This window comes from Pseudochaenichthys georgianus, chromosome 3 (genome assembly GCF_902827115.2).
Source record: "Pseudochaenichthys georgianus chromosome 3, fPseGeo1.2, whole genome shotgun sequence".
NCBI classification, from domain to species: Eukaryota; Metazoa; Chordata; class Actinopteri; order Perciformes; family Channichthyidae; genus Pseudochaenichthys; species Pseudochaenichthys georgianus.
The window spans coordinates 42,628,370-42,645,714 of NC_047505.1; the positions used below are offsets into that span (position 1 = coordinate 42,628,370).

The 17,345-nt window shown below is 46.4% G+C and overlaps 1 protein-coding gene across 1 annotated transcript in view; it reads right to left on the reverse strand.

The window, feature by feature from the left end:
- The window catches only part of ush2a (Usher syndrome 2A (autosomal recessive, mild)), a 257,394-nt gene that overhangs the window by 1,372 nt on the left and 238,677 nt on the right, over positions 1–17,345 (reverse strand). Inside the window, exons 76-91 of the mRNA XM_034103486.1 lie at positions 16,767–17,108; positions 16,248–16,609; positions 15,736–16,105; positions 15,181–15,462; positions 14,892–15,061; positions 13,264–13,597; positions 9,205–9,411; positions 8,957–9,049; positions 8,453–8,598; positions 8,188–8,306; positions 2,547–2,645; positions 2,262–2,438; positions 1,629–1,712; positions 1,271–1,412; positions 1,022–1,109; positions 75–140 (exon numbers count right to left, since the gene is read on the reverse strand). Coding sequence (XP_033959377.1) covers positions 75–140; positions 1,022–1,109; positions 1,271–1,412; positions 1,629–1,712; positions 2,262–2,438; positions 2,547–2,645; positions 8,188–8,306; positions 8,453–8,598; positions 8,957–9,049; positions 9,205–9,411; positions 13,264–13,597; positions 14,892–15,061; positions 15,181–15,462; positions 15,736–16,105; positions 16,248–16,609; positions 16,767–17,108 — 3,081 coding nt within the window. The remainder of the gene's footprint in view (positions 1–74; positions 141–1,021; positions 1,110–1,270; positions 1,413–1,628; positions 1,713–2,261; positions 2,439–2,546; positions 2,646–8,187; positions 8,307–8,452; positions 8,599–8,956; positions 9,050–9,204; positions 9,412–13,263; positions 13,598–14,891; positions 15,062–15,180; positions 15,463–15,735; positions 16,106–16,247; positions 16,610–16,766; positions 17,109–17,345) is intronic.

The window sequence follows — 17,345 nt, forward strand, 5'->3', positions numbered from 1 at the left end:
ACAGTGTCAAACTGCAGGGGGACAATAGAATACACATTTAGGGTTTGGTCAGTAATTATAGAAAAATGTCTTACTGTGGGACGGTCAGGGAGGAACACAGAGCTGGAGAGATGCTTAGAGCACAACTCAGGACAGGACCCCTGAGAGAGGGAGAGGGGGGGGAGGAGAGAAGATGAGGATGGAGAAAGTAGAATAGGATGGAGGAAAGTCAGAAAAGGCAGGTATAGGAGAAAAAAAGAGACAGAAACAAATAAAAAATAATTTAAAAGAGAACAAAGAGAAAAGTAAATGAATAAAAAAAATGCCTTATGTGGGTGAAACTTTAGTAAAGTAGTAGTAAGACTAATGTAAAAAATAATACAGTTATTAATCAAACGTTGGATGAAGGTGGAGAATCTTGTTTGAGTAGCAGTGTTAGTACTAGTTATTGGTAATGAGTGATTTGAGAGCTAAAAAAGTTTGATCTCAACAATCGTAAATATGTCAGATAAAATGTGACTCCTGAAAAACATCTGTATAAACCGATGTCAGAGTGTGGTTTGTGTAAAAAGATTCCTCATCCCAGAACCGCTTGCTTGTTGTTTCAGCCCCCTCTGTTGGAACAAAGATTAGCAAAGAAAGGATTTCTATTCCTAAATGTGTACAATCTGCGTAAAGAGTTTTGAACTTGTCACCTTGTCAGTACAATAAATCGAAGAAGACACTTGAAACATGATGAAACATTACATTACATTTGCAGCGAATTACATACTCAATACTGTGGGCAATCCCCACAGGAGCAATTTGGGGTGAAGTGTCTTGCCCAGGGACACAACGACATGCTGACTGCAGTGGGGTTTGAACATTCCTTTGTGACCCCTTGAGCCGAACACCAACGCTCTATCCACTGCGCCACACGCCTCCCTAACAGTCCTGTTTCCACTTCAGTTTTATCTTCCCTAATGTTTCTCCTGCTTTTACTTTTTTCTAAACACCCTGTCATCGTTCACTGAGCGTCTGTTTCTCGTCTCTTATCGCTCACCGTGTACATCTCTCCTCCAGCCTTCCTGTTCTTCTGCAGCATGACCAGCGGGGGGCGCTCTCTGGCTGAGGGATTCTTCCTCAGGGCTCTAGAGAGGATACAACAATTCACACCCTTTTGTTGATATTTACCTTCAGATTAAACTTTCTGTTTTTGCAAAGAGTTTGTTGTACTATGTTAATAAATGCTCAGATCTATGAATGACTGCCTTAATATGCCTTAAGCCTTTTACATGCTGCCTTAAAGTACCTTTGCAGGAGGAGGCCGAGCAGCAGGGCGAGCAGAAACAGACCCAGCAGAGACAACAACAAGATGAACCACAGCTCAGAGTACACTGGTGCTGCTGACATGCTGATGCCTTCTTTACCGCTGTCTTCAGGCACAACAGGACCTGGAGAGAAAAATAAACAAGTTGCTATTCAACTGGATGTGATTTGACAACTTTGAAAAACACATAATGCTATTAAAGTCTCAATTAATGGAAATTGGGGGAAATGCCATGAAAACAGATAGAAAGAGGGATTCCTGAATTGCTCAGGAATATTCAGATTTGATTTTATATCTGTGTGTGTGTGTGTGTGTGTGTGTGTGTGTGTGTGTGTGTTACCTAGGCCTGTGGCAGGGCTATATCTGATGGTGGGAGTACTGGCACTGCCACTGTCTGTGGTACACGTCACCTGAAATGACAGAGCTAAGAGCAGAGGGGAAGAAGGGTTACTCATTACCTGCCTGAAAGACAATTACATATTTTTTGCATTGAAGAATTAGATATGTAGACTCAACAAAACAAAAAGTTAACATGATATGTGTTCATGACGTCAATCACAACATATAACAATAATGGGCAATTACACATTATTGTTATGGGTCATGCAGAAGTCAGGCAGAGATTGATTAAAACAATATTTCATCCTTTGACAATAACCACAATATTACATAAGGAATGATATGTGTTAACTTATCCTGTTAGATAAAGTGATACTATTTTTATTTATCCATTAATGTTTTTATTTTAATATTGTCATTCTAGTATATATTTAAAATATTTTATATTTTATTATTTAGCAGTCTAAGAAAACACATCTTGATTTGAGTACACTGCCTTTGCATAAGTGTGTATTATGGTTGTCAGTAGAGATTGATATTCTTCCCAAAACAGGTGTATTTATCTATGTTACTACCTGGTATAAACGTGAAAGTGCATATATGCAGCAGCTGTGTTTGGTATGTGTAATCTCACTTTTCTGCGAGAAGCGTGGAACATGGAGATAGCTGTAGAAGCCGGTGTAGACCCTCAGCTGGCTCTCAGTCACACTGAACTCCTTCAGGTACCCGTTCAGGGAGAAGGACTCGGTCCAGTCCAGACAGATGACTGTCAGGTTGCTGCCCACCGAGAAGGGAGACACATACTGGGGGGCTGGATGGAGAGAGGGAGAGATAGAGAGGGCACACAGCAGAACAATTAGACGTGTTTTATATTTCTTATTTTAGCTGGCAGTGTTGAGGGATTGGAAAAAGGTGTTACCTTCGCTGAGTGTGGTAACAGTCGTCCAGTTGGAGGCAGTGCTGCCCATTTTATTGAAGCAGGCAGCTCTCAGCTGATAGGTGGAGTACGGCTGGAGACCTGCACAGAATAATCCAGTTGCTCATTAATACGCTACACACAACAAAGACAGACATTACCTTATCATGCGTCACTCGATACTGGAGATTCTGAACTCTAATACTTGTTAGTTCAGATCTTTATAATTATATCACTGTGGTTATTATTTCTCCCACTTATTATAGTTCTCATTCATAACACTCCGTTCGATGTCTCACTATGGGATGCGCCTCATCGCAGAGCAAACAGAAGCATCAATCTCATTACGCCAATCCTGATTGGCTGGTGATCTTGACGTCAGCGTCAGGGGAAATCACCCCCTATAAGTAGCTTGCGCCACGACGCATGCGTCATTCAAACACCTCTTCTCGCTTCAGAGCACATCTCACAGTAGCCGGACAAGCTTAACGGTCCACAGACTGAACCCAAATACCCATTTCGGTCGACGGGCGCTCGCCGGCTACTCCTTCTGCTTCGCAGGAAGACGGTAGTACTAACGCAGTTAGTATTAAAATCGACCTCGCCCTTCTCTCCCCGAGAAAGTAAGGTAGGTCTGATTTTTTAAGCTAGCAGCACACCTGTTGCTAGCTCGCTCCCTCTCTACCGACACCACGGTAGCGAGGAAGTTTTTTCTTCTCTCTTCTCCACGGAGGAAGAAAGGATTAAAGGAGCATACTGGCACACCAGTCAGTATTCTCCGGGAATAAAAGACCCACACCGTCCTCTTTCTCCGGATTAAGGACAAGGTGGTAACATCTTTTTCTCCCATCCTACCTGTCGAGAGCGGGCCCTCTCCACGCCACGAGGCGAACAAGATGGACGCCCCTCTCCCTCACACCAGAGGAGCCAGGGACTCGGTGGCTCGACTCTGCGGCTGCGGGTTGAAGATCTCGGGCACAGACACACACCAGGTCTGTTCGTCCTGCCTCGGGCTGGAACACGCCCGAGGCGCTATCGACAACCCCGGCTCGTGCGGACATTGTGTCCGTTTCACCGTAAAGAGCCTCCGCCGACGGTTAGCAAGACAAGCTAGCCTGTCGGAACAGGACCCCCCCATGTCCACGGACCCGCCGGCCGGCAGTCAGGACACGGGGGCGTCCGCCACAGAGAGTGAACCCCTCTCCGTGTCGGTCTGGAGCTCATTATCTGCGATGGCTACAGAACCGGAATCCCGCGCCCTGGCAGGCCGGGACCCGGTGACGGCAAGACACGCGGGAACGGGTCCCCGCGCTTTACCAAGCTGGGGCTCCCGGTTAGACCTCACCATGGCCTCACCCGCAGAGAATGTCCTCGAGTTGGACTACGAGGAGGACGAAGAAGAGGACGCCTTGGCCTCCTCCTGTCCGAGTCGGATGAACAGGAAGAGGACACCTTCATGTCATCGGCCCAGGCTGCAAAGCCTGGAGCGAGGGCTGCTCTCCCGGGCGACAGCACACCAGCTTCGCCCGGTCTGAGCATGGAACTGCAGGCCGTGTGTAAATGCGCTGCGGCCAGACTCAACGTCCCGTGGCCTGAAATGGCCAAGGAGACCTCCAGGTCCCGCTACGAGGGAAAACATCTTCCCCAAGCAGCGGGGAAAAAGAGGCAACTCCTCCCGGTCTTCCCGGAGATGTTGGATGAGGTGTCGGTCTCGTGGAGAGACTGGCCCTTCAGCAACAAGGTCCCAATCCAGGGTGCCTCCTCTCTAGACTGTGACGGAATGGAGAAGCTCGGCCTGCTCCGCATACCGCCCATGGAACCGCTGGTAGCGGCCCACCTCCTACCGAAGGTGGGCCCGTCACCGAGCAGGAACCCCACGCTGCCAGCAAAGTCGGACCGTTTTCAGTCGACAATGACTGAAAAGTCCTACAAAGCTGCAGAGCTGTCCGCCAGGGCCCTGAATGTGTCCTCGCTGCTAACCGCTTACCAAGCGGAGCTCTCCGAGGACCTGTCGGGTAACCCGGGGGCAGCCACTCTGGACGAGATGGCAGCGGTCACGGACATTTGTCTCCGTGTCCAACGCTGCGCCATCCAGGCCACGGGCAAGGCAATGGGGATCATGGTGGTGCAGGAAAGAGCGAGATGGCTCAACCTCACCAACCTCCCAGACCGGGAAAATGAGGATGTGCTGGATATGCCCATCGTTCCCGAGGGAATTTTCGGCTCCGCTCTCGCCTCCATGCAAAGGAGGTGTGAGACGAAAAAGAAGGAGGACGAGGCACTCCACCTCTGCCTCCCTCGAAGGGTCCAGCCGCTGCCTTCGCAGCAGCAGTCCTTCGCCCAAGCTGCCTCGAACTCTGCTCGGTTTAAAGCACCGAAGACGCAGAGGTCGCAGCCCACCCCCAGTCCCCAGCCCAGGCTGGAGACAAGGGCAAGCTGGCTTAGAAAATCTCCGCTGCAGCTCAGGCGCAGCCAACCCAGAATTTCGGCCAGCAGTCGAGGAAGAAGAAGCGAGCGGCGTGACAGCCCCTCCTTCTCCCCTCTGTGACAGAGCTGGAAGTTCATTCCCCAGCTCTGAATGTGTTCCCGCCGCCTCGAGAGATGCCTCAACACCATCCTCAAGTCCGCACAAACACATGTCACACATTTGTTGATTTTGTTGTTATAAAACATTTGCCGCTGACGCATCCAGGCTTCAGGCCGAGGGCGCAGCTCAAAATTTTTTAAAGAAAATCAATAAAACCAATAAACAGCCCGTCAATTGTTCCCCTTCTGAGAGCAGCTACGGCATCTCTCAAAAGGCGGATTACTGGCGGGTCTATGAAGGCACCACCGTCACGCGCATGCGCAGTGTCGGTGGGTATTGTCGAAAAGGGGCGCCACTGTGTTCAGACACTAGAGGGCCCCATAACACAACAAATAGAGACTCAGAGAGAAGGAGATGTGACATCTCCGCTGGCTCTAAGGAGCATGCAGTGGAAAATGCTCACATCATCTGCTTGGGTTTTCAAGACAGTAACACGGGGCTACAGACTCCAATTCGCTGTCACCCCTCCTCGCTTCTCGGGCATTCTGTATTCACAAGCCCGAGGAGAGTCAGCCCATATTCTAGAGAGAGATCCTCTCACTTCTAGAAAAGAGGGCTATATCTATTGTACCCGCCGAGCAGAGTCAGGGCGGCTTCTAGTCCAAGTACTTCCTCGTTCCCAAACGGGGAGGGAACAGAATTCGGCCAATACTTGATTTAAGGGCTCTGAACAAATATCTAAAAAGATACAAATTCAGAATGCTCACTCACACATCTCTGCTGCGGCTCGTGCGACAAAATGACTGGTTTACATCAGTCGACCTGAAAGATGCGTATTTTCACATCCCAGTATATTATCCACACAGGAAATATCTGAGGTTCGCATTTCAGGGGATCTGTTACGAATACAGAGTACTTCCCTTCGGTCTGTCTCTCAGTCCAAGAGTGTTTGTACGATGTACGGAAGCCGCGATAGCCCCGTTGAGACAACAGGGCATTCGCCTGGCGACCTACCTGGACGACTGGCTGCTTCTCGCACAGTCGGAGCAGGAGGCTGTTACGCAGACAAATGTCCTCGTAAAGCACCTGCTCAACCTGGGTTTCATGATAAACACAGAGAAGAGCATGTTGTGCCCCGCACAGACTGTACTCTTCCTGGGTTTACACCTGAACTCGGTGCCCTTTTCAGCCCGACTGTCAGCGGAAAGAGTGAAAGCTTTCAGAGCTTGTCTCGCTCTTTTCCAGCTGCGCAAACACGTTCTCTTCAGATCATGCCTGCGATTGCTGGGGCTCATGGCGTCAGCCATCCTGGTCGTACGACTGGGACGCTTACACATGAGGGAGTTTCAGCGCTGGGTGGCGGCCCTAAAACTAAAGAGTGATGGTTACTGTGAAATGCGTAATGGCACTGCGCCACTGGCTGCACCCGACTTTTCTAGTACGGGGCGTGCCTATGGGTGCTGTCCTTTCACGGAAAGTGGTCACCACGGACGCATGTCTGACAGGTTGGGGAGGTATTTATGAAGGTTGCCCGGTGAGGGGTCTCTGGAGCAGAGACCTCCAGCGGGCGCACATAAATTACCTGGAGCTTTTAGCGGTGTTTCTCACCCTAAGACGCTTTCTGCCTTTCCTCAGGGGACATCACGTCCTCGTGAGGACAGACAATACGACCACAATATCGTATATAAACCGCCAAGGGGGTTTGCGTTCTCTCCAGTTACACACACTGTCGCGCAAACTTATCCTATGGAGCGGTAGGCGTCTCCTCTCTCTGAGAGCGACGCACGTACCGGGAGTGATGAACCTCGGGCAGATCTACTGTCCAGAGGTGCACCACTTTATGCAGACTGGACTCTACATCCAAGGATTGTGAGCCAGCTGTGGGTGCGTTACGGCAGAGCCGCGGTGGATCTGTTCGCATCGAAAGACAACGCTCAGTGTCAGCTGTTCTTTTCGATGCGTGATCTGAATGCACCGTTAGGCATGGATGCACTCGCGCACGATTGGCCCCCGGGCCTTCTGTACGCGTTTCCACCCCTGGCTCTGATACCTCCAACTCTGGCCAGAGTGAGGGAACAACGCCACACACTTATTCTGATAGCTCCACACTGGCCAGCTATGTACTGGCTAGCGGAGATATATCAGCTGCTGTGCGGGCAGCCGTGGCAGCTCCCAGTACACAGGGACATACTGTCCCAAGCGGGGGGGGCGATCTTTCACCCACACCCAGAGCGCTTGGCTCTATGGGCCTGGCCCGTGAGTGGTACCACATTTGACATTGAGGCTTCCTCCCCGCCACTGTATTCCTCCGGGGAACAGCGGCCGGATTTGCCGTATCCAGCCCGTGCTTTACGCACGTACAGGGACAGATCAGGGGTGCTTCGTCATAATGACCAAGCCCCTTGTGTCCTGGGCTATGCCTTATAAGGGCAAGCCTGTTACTAAGCAACGGCTCTCCCACTGTTTGTGGAAGCAATTGCTGTGGGGCCCATACGAGTCAGAGTTCGCAGGCATCCTCGGGTCCGCGAGTTCTTTTGACTCCTGGGCTCTGTCCAGGATGTCTCCCATCCAAGACATTGGTGCAAGCGGCGAGCTGGTCCTCGCCGCTCACTTTTGTCCACCTTTTAACAGTATGGACGTTCTACTCCCTGTTTGACTCAAGCAGTGCTGGGCACCTGGTTGAGTCAGAGCCCTACCTGTTAAAGTTCTGGTCGGTTTGGTGATTCTCGAGATAAGCTCGTCTGGCAATACAATTTCCCATAGTGAGACATCGAACGGAGTGTTATGAATGAGAACTATAGGTTACTTACGTAACCCCAGTCTCAGAGTAACATGAAGTGAGATGTCTCACCAGACGGCCCTCCTTGCTATGGTGAAGCGAGAAGAAGTGATTAGTTTGAATGACGCATGCGTCGTGGCGCAGGCTACTTATAGGGGGTGAATTCCCTGACGTCAAGATCACCAGCCAATCAGGATTGGCGTAGTGAGACATCTCACTTCATGTTACTCTTAGTCCTGGGGTTACGTAAGTAACCTATAGTTTTCTAGTTTTGTTACTGATGAAAAAGTTATTTTCATTGGACATCTTTGTACATTTGAAAAATATCTAGGCTTTACCTGTCACATTGTAACTCCGCCTTTTCCCAAAGAAACTGATTTCTATTGGTCCTTCGGCACAAGGGAGGGGTACAGGCTGGAGGGGCTGCGGGCAAGGTGATCTGAGATGTAGCTCACAGCTGGCAAATAGAGAGAAAGTGAGTAACAGTGAGAGTTATGGTATGTGTGTTACTGTTTGTGGAGTCTGTGTAAACCATTGTGCAAACAGTTTTTAACAAAAAGAAAATACACTGAACGATGCAAGCTTGTGATTTTTCCGACTCACCTCTCAATGACTCCATTAGGTGCCAGAGGCTCGTCCCACTCCAGCTGCACAGAGCGGGTCGTCAGGGTGACGGGGCGGGGGGGAGGCTGGTGGGCCGGGGGGGCAGCCAGGGTCTGTAGCTCGCTCAGAGGACCCTGGCTACAGCACTGCCAAGTGATCAAAACAGGGATACAACATCCACAGTTACATATTGTGTGCTTTGTTTTTCTTTATAAATCATGCCTGGATACTTTACTTCTAAACTCCAAAATACTATATATTTGTTCTGTGTATCTGTCAGTGTCAAGTGTACTGTGCTATTTTGTAACTAGTAGACCAGATTAGCAGCAGACTGAATCTCACAGATGTTATGTCGGAATCCAAACTCCTTTATTTGTCCCACAGAGGGGAAAGCAAGTAAAGAGCCAAAGATAGCTTAGTATTAATTAAGAAGCATGCATAACAATATTAAAGATAAAAGAAGAAATGACACAATTGACTATGTACACACATTAGTTCCATTACCTGATAACAGGTACAGGCCTCTACTCCTACCCAGTACTGGGTGTAGGGACGTAAACCATGGAGTGTCTGCTGATGGGATGTCCCCTCTGAAAGCTGTGCGAGGGTGAGATATGTTTACATTTTGGGAGGTCAGATCATATCAAAGCACATTTTGGATGGAAAGAGAGGGGGAAGAGGGAATACGTGTGAGTGACACAGAAAAGGGGTTTGTAGGAATCCAGTAAAGAAGTGTGTAATGAAATGCTTACCAGAGTGTGGTTGTTGTGGTTCACTGAGAACACTCGGTAAAGGCTAACAATCCCGTTGGGTCGTGCTGGAGGGCGGATGTTCACTACTGCTGAGGTCGCTGAAACACGAAGGAAAATAGGTGGGCCTACACCCTCAGGTGGGGCAGGTCCTGTTCTCTCATTGGCCCACGGACTGGCAGACCGACCGGCCGAATTCACCGCCCACACCTGTGTAAACACGCATACATTTGATGCCAACAATAGAGAGAACATCTGAGACAAAATGAGAACCTGACATATACTTTTTCTCCCAGCATTGGACTTTTAGATGCATTTGACTAACTCTCAATGATGAAAGCTTCCCTTAATTACCCAGTATCCACCAGACCACCAAAAGAAAATAAGTAAATTCATCGGGCCATCGATCAAAACTACCATCAGCAGTGAGAGCAAAACCTTTTCAACATGCAACGCAACACAAACATATCTGCATGACAATTACTTTTCACCTTCATCAAGGAGTTACACGCACGCGCACACGCACACGCACGCACGCACGCACGCACGCACGCACGCACGCACGCACGCACGCACGCACGCACGCACGCACGCACGCACGCACGCACACACACACACACACACACACACACACACACACACACACACACACACACACACACACACACACACACACACACACACACACACACACACACACAGAAATCTTATTTGTGTGCCTGTGTTGGGTATAATTAGAGGGTGTACACAGCACAGGGTCAGGCAGGGTGGAGATTTGCATGTGTAAGTCATCTGTAGCCTGTCAGAAGTAGTGCAGAAGGCAGATGGATGAGTCTGAGCTTTTCTGTTGAAAGTGTGTGTCTCTGTGTGTGTGATGTGTTGGTCGCTGTGACGGCGAGTTTTGTCCGTGCACGCCTGTGCATGCAAGTGTGTTAAGAGTGGAATTAACCTCAATAATAGTCAATTAGGCTGTGATCAATCAGACTGATTGATCTAAGTGACAGCACAGATGGACTGAGATGGGAGAGGGGAAAGAAGAATGGAAGATGGAGAGACTTGGAATGGGGAGGAAGAGGACAGGAGGAAGGGTGGACAGGGCACAAAGAGAGGAGGCAGGAGACATTTTTAGCTTTTCCGTTTTATACTTTTGTGGATACTGGTTGAGTTCTGGAGTCAAGTTTTTTCTCCGTATTTGTAGCAGGTGCCTTATTGTGTGCAGATATGTGATTGCAGCTTTTATAGTCACTTGATAAAATTACTTCACAAAAATAAAATGTTAGTGTCTAATCTATTAAACTGAAAAAGGACATCTGCCCTTGAACGCTTATTTGGGGTATTGTTTTTGTGTGCTGACTAGTTTCATCTGGACAAACCGGCCTCGACTCGTCCACTGGCCCATGAAACTGTCTTCTGCTTTTAAAGGGGATGAGAGTGGCTGATGTGATTGTCCATTGTTGTGGCCCGCACTAACTCCACCAGCTCAGACTGCATGTTTACTGCTTTCTTGCATCCTGTTTTGCTTTTTTTTTTACTTTTAACCTGCTGCACCTTGTTTGTGTGAAACTCTGTAATAAATGAAGTAATGTAATAGTATCTGCATGTACTTGCAAATAAGTAAACTGAGATTTGATTTCTTCCCTATGTTATGTAATTATGCTAACAATGTGTTATTGTAGCTTTTATGGTTGGATTGTTAACTTGTAATTAAGTACTAAAGCTGTTATTGTTATCACATTTGTAGAACGGTATACCTTTAGAAATGATATAACATGCCAGGTTAGAAAGCCTAAAGAAAAAATACATTACCACTAAATGAAAGATACTACACATGTAATTTCTAATGGGACTTGACTTGTTGCTTCAAACTGTTTCAGTAACATTTACTACCTGGCATCACATCAAAATCTAACTGCAGCAATGAAATATGTCTACCCAGCAACAACCATGTTCTTCCCCTGGTAGCAACACATTTAAATCCCCAACATGACGCAAGGCTTTTGGGCTTGATTAAGAAGTTTGTGCCACATAGACAGAACAGAGAAAAAAAGTTTAAAAATAAAGTCAGCCCAGATCACCTTGCCCTTGATCCAGCGCTAAAAGGTAGAACTCATCTCTCCGTCCCTATATCATCTACAGACCTTTTACGGCTTTCTTTCGTCTCTTGTCCTCTCTCCTCCTATTGGGCGGGGTTTTGGCTTATTGGACACAAAATAAAAATACAACCCGTTTGCTGCCATGGCAGCAAATGAGCCACCATGGCAACAAACGACTTCAGGAAGCTACCAGCAAGTATTAAAGCATTTTTATTGGATGGTTTGACTGCGGACTCGATTTGAGCACTCCGATTGGCCGTCGACGCTACTTGGCGGGTGCATCTACTTGGGGTGAAGGGGCTAAGTTGTGTGAAAGTGGGCAGTAATTAAAACCAAGCATAAAGCTGTCAATAGGAGCTTATGACCCAGTGTAATTAGCCTAATATGATTTCTCTCTCTGCACTGTGGTGTGCTAAACTGAACTGACTTATCGTCCTTGTGTACGCCTGAAACATAGACAGAGAGGAAGAGAGCCAGATAGGTACACAGAGAGATTAACAACAAAAATAAAACCAGGCAGAAAGATAGACGTACCAACAGGTGGCTAGTTTAGAAGAAATGTTGATAGAGAGAGAAAGTATAACTTACTGCTTAGAAATAGAGAGATAACTGATATAATATGAATAGCCAACACGTTATATTGTTTCTTCGCTTCACCGTCTCTAACACACACACTCACATATGTTTACGTGCGCACACAGAGTAATACTGTGTACATGTGTGTTCACACTTATACAACCACCTTGTCCATGCACCCCAATCCCCCATTGACAAATCCTCAGGGGACGTGTAGCGGTCACCATTAAAAGGTCTTTCCAATACAAGCTCTGTTACCAAGGGGGCTAACAGTTAATTCGATTGGCTGGCTGGTAATCAGGAAGTGGGGTGCTCTGAGGGCCCAGTGATTAATGGTGCTGTTGCCCGCCCGTCATCTCCCAAAGCTCCTCCTCCCTCCCTCCTCCTGTCATAAATTAGGACCCTCGTAAATAAAGACGGCACCACAATCAGGCAAACTCAATCAATTACACAGGTTCTCTGGCCTCAGCTCGTACGTCTGACAGGCAGGAATGCTAATGTTATTGTTGCTTCCAAAGGGCTAGCCTGTCAATTAGCGTAGCAACGCACAGCACAACAGCATGAATATGGTCCACACCATTTAACACCTGTCTGATTACATGGTGTTTGTGTTCCTGTGCGTCGGCGTGTATGGTAAGGATAGACTTTATTAGTTGAGGTTTGTTTGGGATCTGTGTGTCTGCGTCGGGACTTTTGGAAACATTTAATTTAGAAAACAGGCCTCATCGTCTGATGCGTCATTCACATCAGATCTCAACTACAAATGAGTTACTCCACACTAACCTCGTAAATCACAATACAACTTTTCACTCTGTTCCTACAGTCACTGCAGAGGACAATAACTTTTCATATTTATGTATATGCAGAACACGTGTGCTTGCGTTTGTTTTTTTCATATAATTGTGTGATTCGCAACAGATTTAGTATTTATTGAATTAGTATTTTCTTGAAAAAATACTGTTCCATTATACAGTCCCATTATTTCTGTAAATTGAAACACAGGCTCAAATCTATAACAACCTCAGGTATGCATCAGAGTTTGATACTAGACTATTTTTTAGTAATATCATAATTCCACTTCCCCTCAGATCTTGATCAATATTATTTCAAAAATAAATATTTCACAGTCTACTGTATATTTTCTACTTTTTAATGCTGTTTTAATTCTATTTTGAGATGTTTAATTTCGAGTATTGTTTATATTTCTACTCTTTAATTTCTACTTATGGGCAATGCCTATTTTTCAAACATTTCCCAATTTGGGATCAATAAAGTACCTCTTATCCTTATCTTATTGTTTCAATACATTACAGTTTACCAGGAATAACCAGTTGGAATTTGCTGTAATTCTTATTATCAACAAAAACACACACAAATGCACGGAGCATTGTACCTGATACTGATATACAGTATATGGCTGGAGTGCTTCATCTCTGCAGGTGGTAGAGGCGTTCCAGTAGACAAGTAGTGTCGCTGCTTCACTTCCCAGGGTATCAGTGGTATGGTCTAGTTTGCGGTACACCTCGTAGTGAAGGACTCTACCATTAGGCTGAGCTGGCGGGGACCAGGTGAGCAGAAAGGTGGTCTGCAGGCCTGTGTGTGCATCAGGCTGGAGGTCTAACAGTGGCGCTGTTTGTCCAGCAGGGGGAGCCTCCAGAGTGAGTACAGAGGACCAGTCACTGGCGGAGCAGCCGAGCGCTGTGCACGCCTCCACCCTCACCTCATACCTACACATACACACAGGCACATGTTTTGAAATGTTAGAATTATGTTGTTGTGAAATATTGAATTAGATGCTTAAAAAACATCAACATCTTGGCAATCAAAGACAGTGGTACTGGTGTACTGAGCTATCGTAGGACCTAAATACTGAAAACATAAAGAGTAAGAGCTCAGCAAGTGAAGCAATTGTTCAATCAAAATCACTCTATTGACAGCATGTTTGAAATAATGTCTTTCTCAAACAAATATCTATTTAACCCACATTCCTCAGTAATTAATTTGGAAAAACTGTTTTTTATGGAAAGAAAATAATTGAGATGAAGGAGAGGAGTGAGGGGGAGAAAAAGAGAGGGAAGGTGATGAAGATGAGTTGAATGGATAGAAGGTCATCAGAGAGGGGGAGCGATCTATAGATGATAAGGTTGATGAGCTTTTATTATCTGAATCTTATCACCACGTACACACTCTCACACATACACACTGACACACAGGTATAGAAACACCCACACTTGCACATACGCAACCTTACACACACAGACATACGTGCATATACATTTTTGTTTATACTGAACTGTCACATGATGGGTGCATGACTACTGCTTAAAGGGTGACTCACTTTTATTTACCAAAGTCTCTCTGTAATTCCTGCTTTGTAAGATCACAACAATGTCCTTTTGACAGCCTGTTTGAGAGGTTGTTTTTCAACAAGATATTTGCATTTTGCTAAGTGCATTAGTATTCTAATTTATTGCACATGCTTCAGAAATACAGCATTTGACTTATTTATTAATTATTATTAAGTATTCAAGGGTCAACACTGCGGTAAGAACCACAGTGATGTTCATCTTTTATACCTTACCTAAGATTATTTTTCATTCATTACTGGTTGGTCCAAAACCAGTATGTTGTATAAATATTTAAACATACTGGTTTGGGACTTTTTTCCGTCTTTCTCCTATTTAGTGAATGTTTTTAGGAAAATTAAGGTTATTATTGATTACAATTATAATCCAATGAACAGGGCTCTGCTATTTACTGTTCAAAGAGTCTACCAAAATGTTTTGTTTTTTGCTACCAATAGATGGCACTATGTTCCCTTGCTTCTCATATTTTCTTCATTTCAGTTTTTATAACACAAGGGGATAGGAAATTGCTTTAAAATATTGTATCTTGGCTCTATGTATTAGCCAAAAAGAACATACACATTGTTTTGTCTTATATATGTGCCATATATCAAATGTATAAACTGCTGCATAAAAACCTAAATGTAAACAGTGGTGGGGATCTGTTGTGAGTGACCTGTGGTAAGGAGCCAGCCCATGCAGAGTGGTGTGTCGAGCAGAGAAGTCCCCGTCCTCTGGAGTGAACACAGTGCTGGAGCTGCTGAGATGGACTGGATCTCTCTGATGCACGGTGTAATTCAAAATGTCTCCATTGGGACGGGCCGGAGTACTCCACTCTACCCTTAACTGGAAACAACATAAACACTTCTTAACATCGATGTAAAGACAGTAGGGGGATAAATCTCAGCATTAGTGATGACATGATCCAGCTGTTACTTATATGGACTGAAGCGATGGATGACTACCTGGCTTGGTCCCAGAGGTGTCAGTGTGGGCAGACCGACCCCAGAAGGAGCTGACGGGGGAGTCTTTGCTGAGGCTGCCGCGCTGCTCGCTGCACCTTTACTGTTGTTGGCCCTCACAACGTAGCTGTATTCAACGCTTGGCAGAAGTGTAAAGTCGTGGTAGTGGGTCTCTGTGCCGACATAGATAACTTCACCATCTCTGCGGAGTTCATATCCCGTGATGATGCCATTAGGGTGCTCTGGTTGTCTCCAGCTAACCTCCACTGACTCTGGACCAGTGACCTTAAAGGAAGTTGAAAGGTCACGTTAAACAGAGCTATCAGTGGTGTAAGAACAATTAAAACTCAACAAATCTCCCCACAATTTTGTACTTGTTTTATAGATGATTCAATAATCAGTGCTTATGGGTTTTGGCACATTTGTACAAGAGGCTAATTTATATTGACTTTGGATGATTGATATTTAAGTAAGTCAAATTGATTCTTTCTGGACTATAATGAAAATATTTATGTGCTGCATCGGTTTTAATTGAATGTCTAAAGTAAGCAAACACACCTTAAGAGTCGGGGGAATTAAGCCAATGGGAGGAGCCTCCCCGGTCACAACTGATTTTCGGTCGCTGCTGGTGCACCCACCGCTGGTACAAGCTGAAAGGACCAGATGATATGACGTGTGTGGCTGCAGATCAGACAACACTTTATGTAGGTTTCTCCCACGATACGTTTCCTGGTTGTTCAGTTTCAGCACATATTCTGTGACCTCTCCATTCTGTGTCAGTGGTTTACTCCAGGAAATGTTCAAACTGTTGGATGTGATGCTGTCCACTGCGGGAGCTTCAACTGTCGCAGGTGGAGCCTGCAGAGTTGTGATGTTTGTGTGAGGACTGTTGATGCACCCCTCAGACGTGCACGCTATAATGGAGTAGCTGTAGAAATTAATAGAATAGAATCAAAGTTTAATCATTATTTGAAAAAGTTACGAGTTTTTTCATGGTTGTTATTTCCATAAGCAAGCTTTACCTTTGTTCATTTGAGAAACACAATGGTATGAGTAAAAGCAAGCAGTACCTATATGTTGAAAATGGCAGGAGGTCTTCGTCGGTGTAGCTGAGCACAGTAGGGTCAAAACTAAAGGAGAAGCTGACATTGTTTCTCTGAATCCTGTAGGACTGAAGTATCCCATTGGGCTCCAAAGGGGGAGACCAGGCAACCAACACCTTACTGGGCTGGCCTTGGAGGTGACTCACTGTCGGGGGAGCCAGACCTCGAGGGGAAGCCTGTTTGGTTGTCACGGTTACCCAGGGGCTGCGGGTGTGTCCGGCAGGGTTGTGAGTCTGGACGCTGAACTCGTACCGTGTCCAGGGACGCAGACCAGTCACTGTATACGAGAAGCTGTCAGCATGTTGTGGGGATGATTCTCTGAACAGCACCTGTTAGAGAAAGCCGGGGATGATTAAGGTTATGTGGTACAAGCACAATATTGATTTAAAAACTCTCATTCATATGGATATTGGTGGCACCTCGTTATTCTTTCAGTGAAAAGAGAAATAGTAAATGTTACCATGAACTGTCTTTAATTGAACCTACCTTTCCTCTGTCAACATCGTCTTCATTACTTCTTTCCCTGCCGGATTCCTCCAGACTTCTCCCAATTAAAGAATACTCTCCGATTGGCCCGTTGGTCTGAGAGGGAGGGCCCCAGGTAAGGGACACACGGTCTGGGCCCACCAAGAGAGGCCTGGGAGGGGGCTGGGAAGCAGGTGGAGCTGCTGCGGTGGTGACATGCTGGGGAGGGGAGTGTGTGCAGCCTGCTAAGGTGCAAGCTTCAAGAGTCAACGTATACATGGTCCATGGCTCCAAACGGCGAAACAGGAAGTTGCGTGATAAGCCGCTGAATTCCAAGTTTCCCTCACTGTACAAGTTGTAGATCTGGAAAGGGAGCATGGGAAAGCAGTGGAGGGGAAATACAAGCATGCAGTCAGTGGGAGAGAAGGAGAGAAACAGAAGTCATATTATGACAAAGTGGAAACAGAGGAGGGACAGAGAAGATGCCAAGCAGATAGAGGGAAAAAGACATCAGGGAAGAACAGAAAAATAGTCTTTCTGTTATATGGTAGCGGCACAGCTGCAGGCCTATTGCTGTGCATGTAGTGTGTATTAGAATAT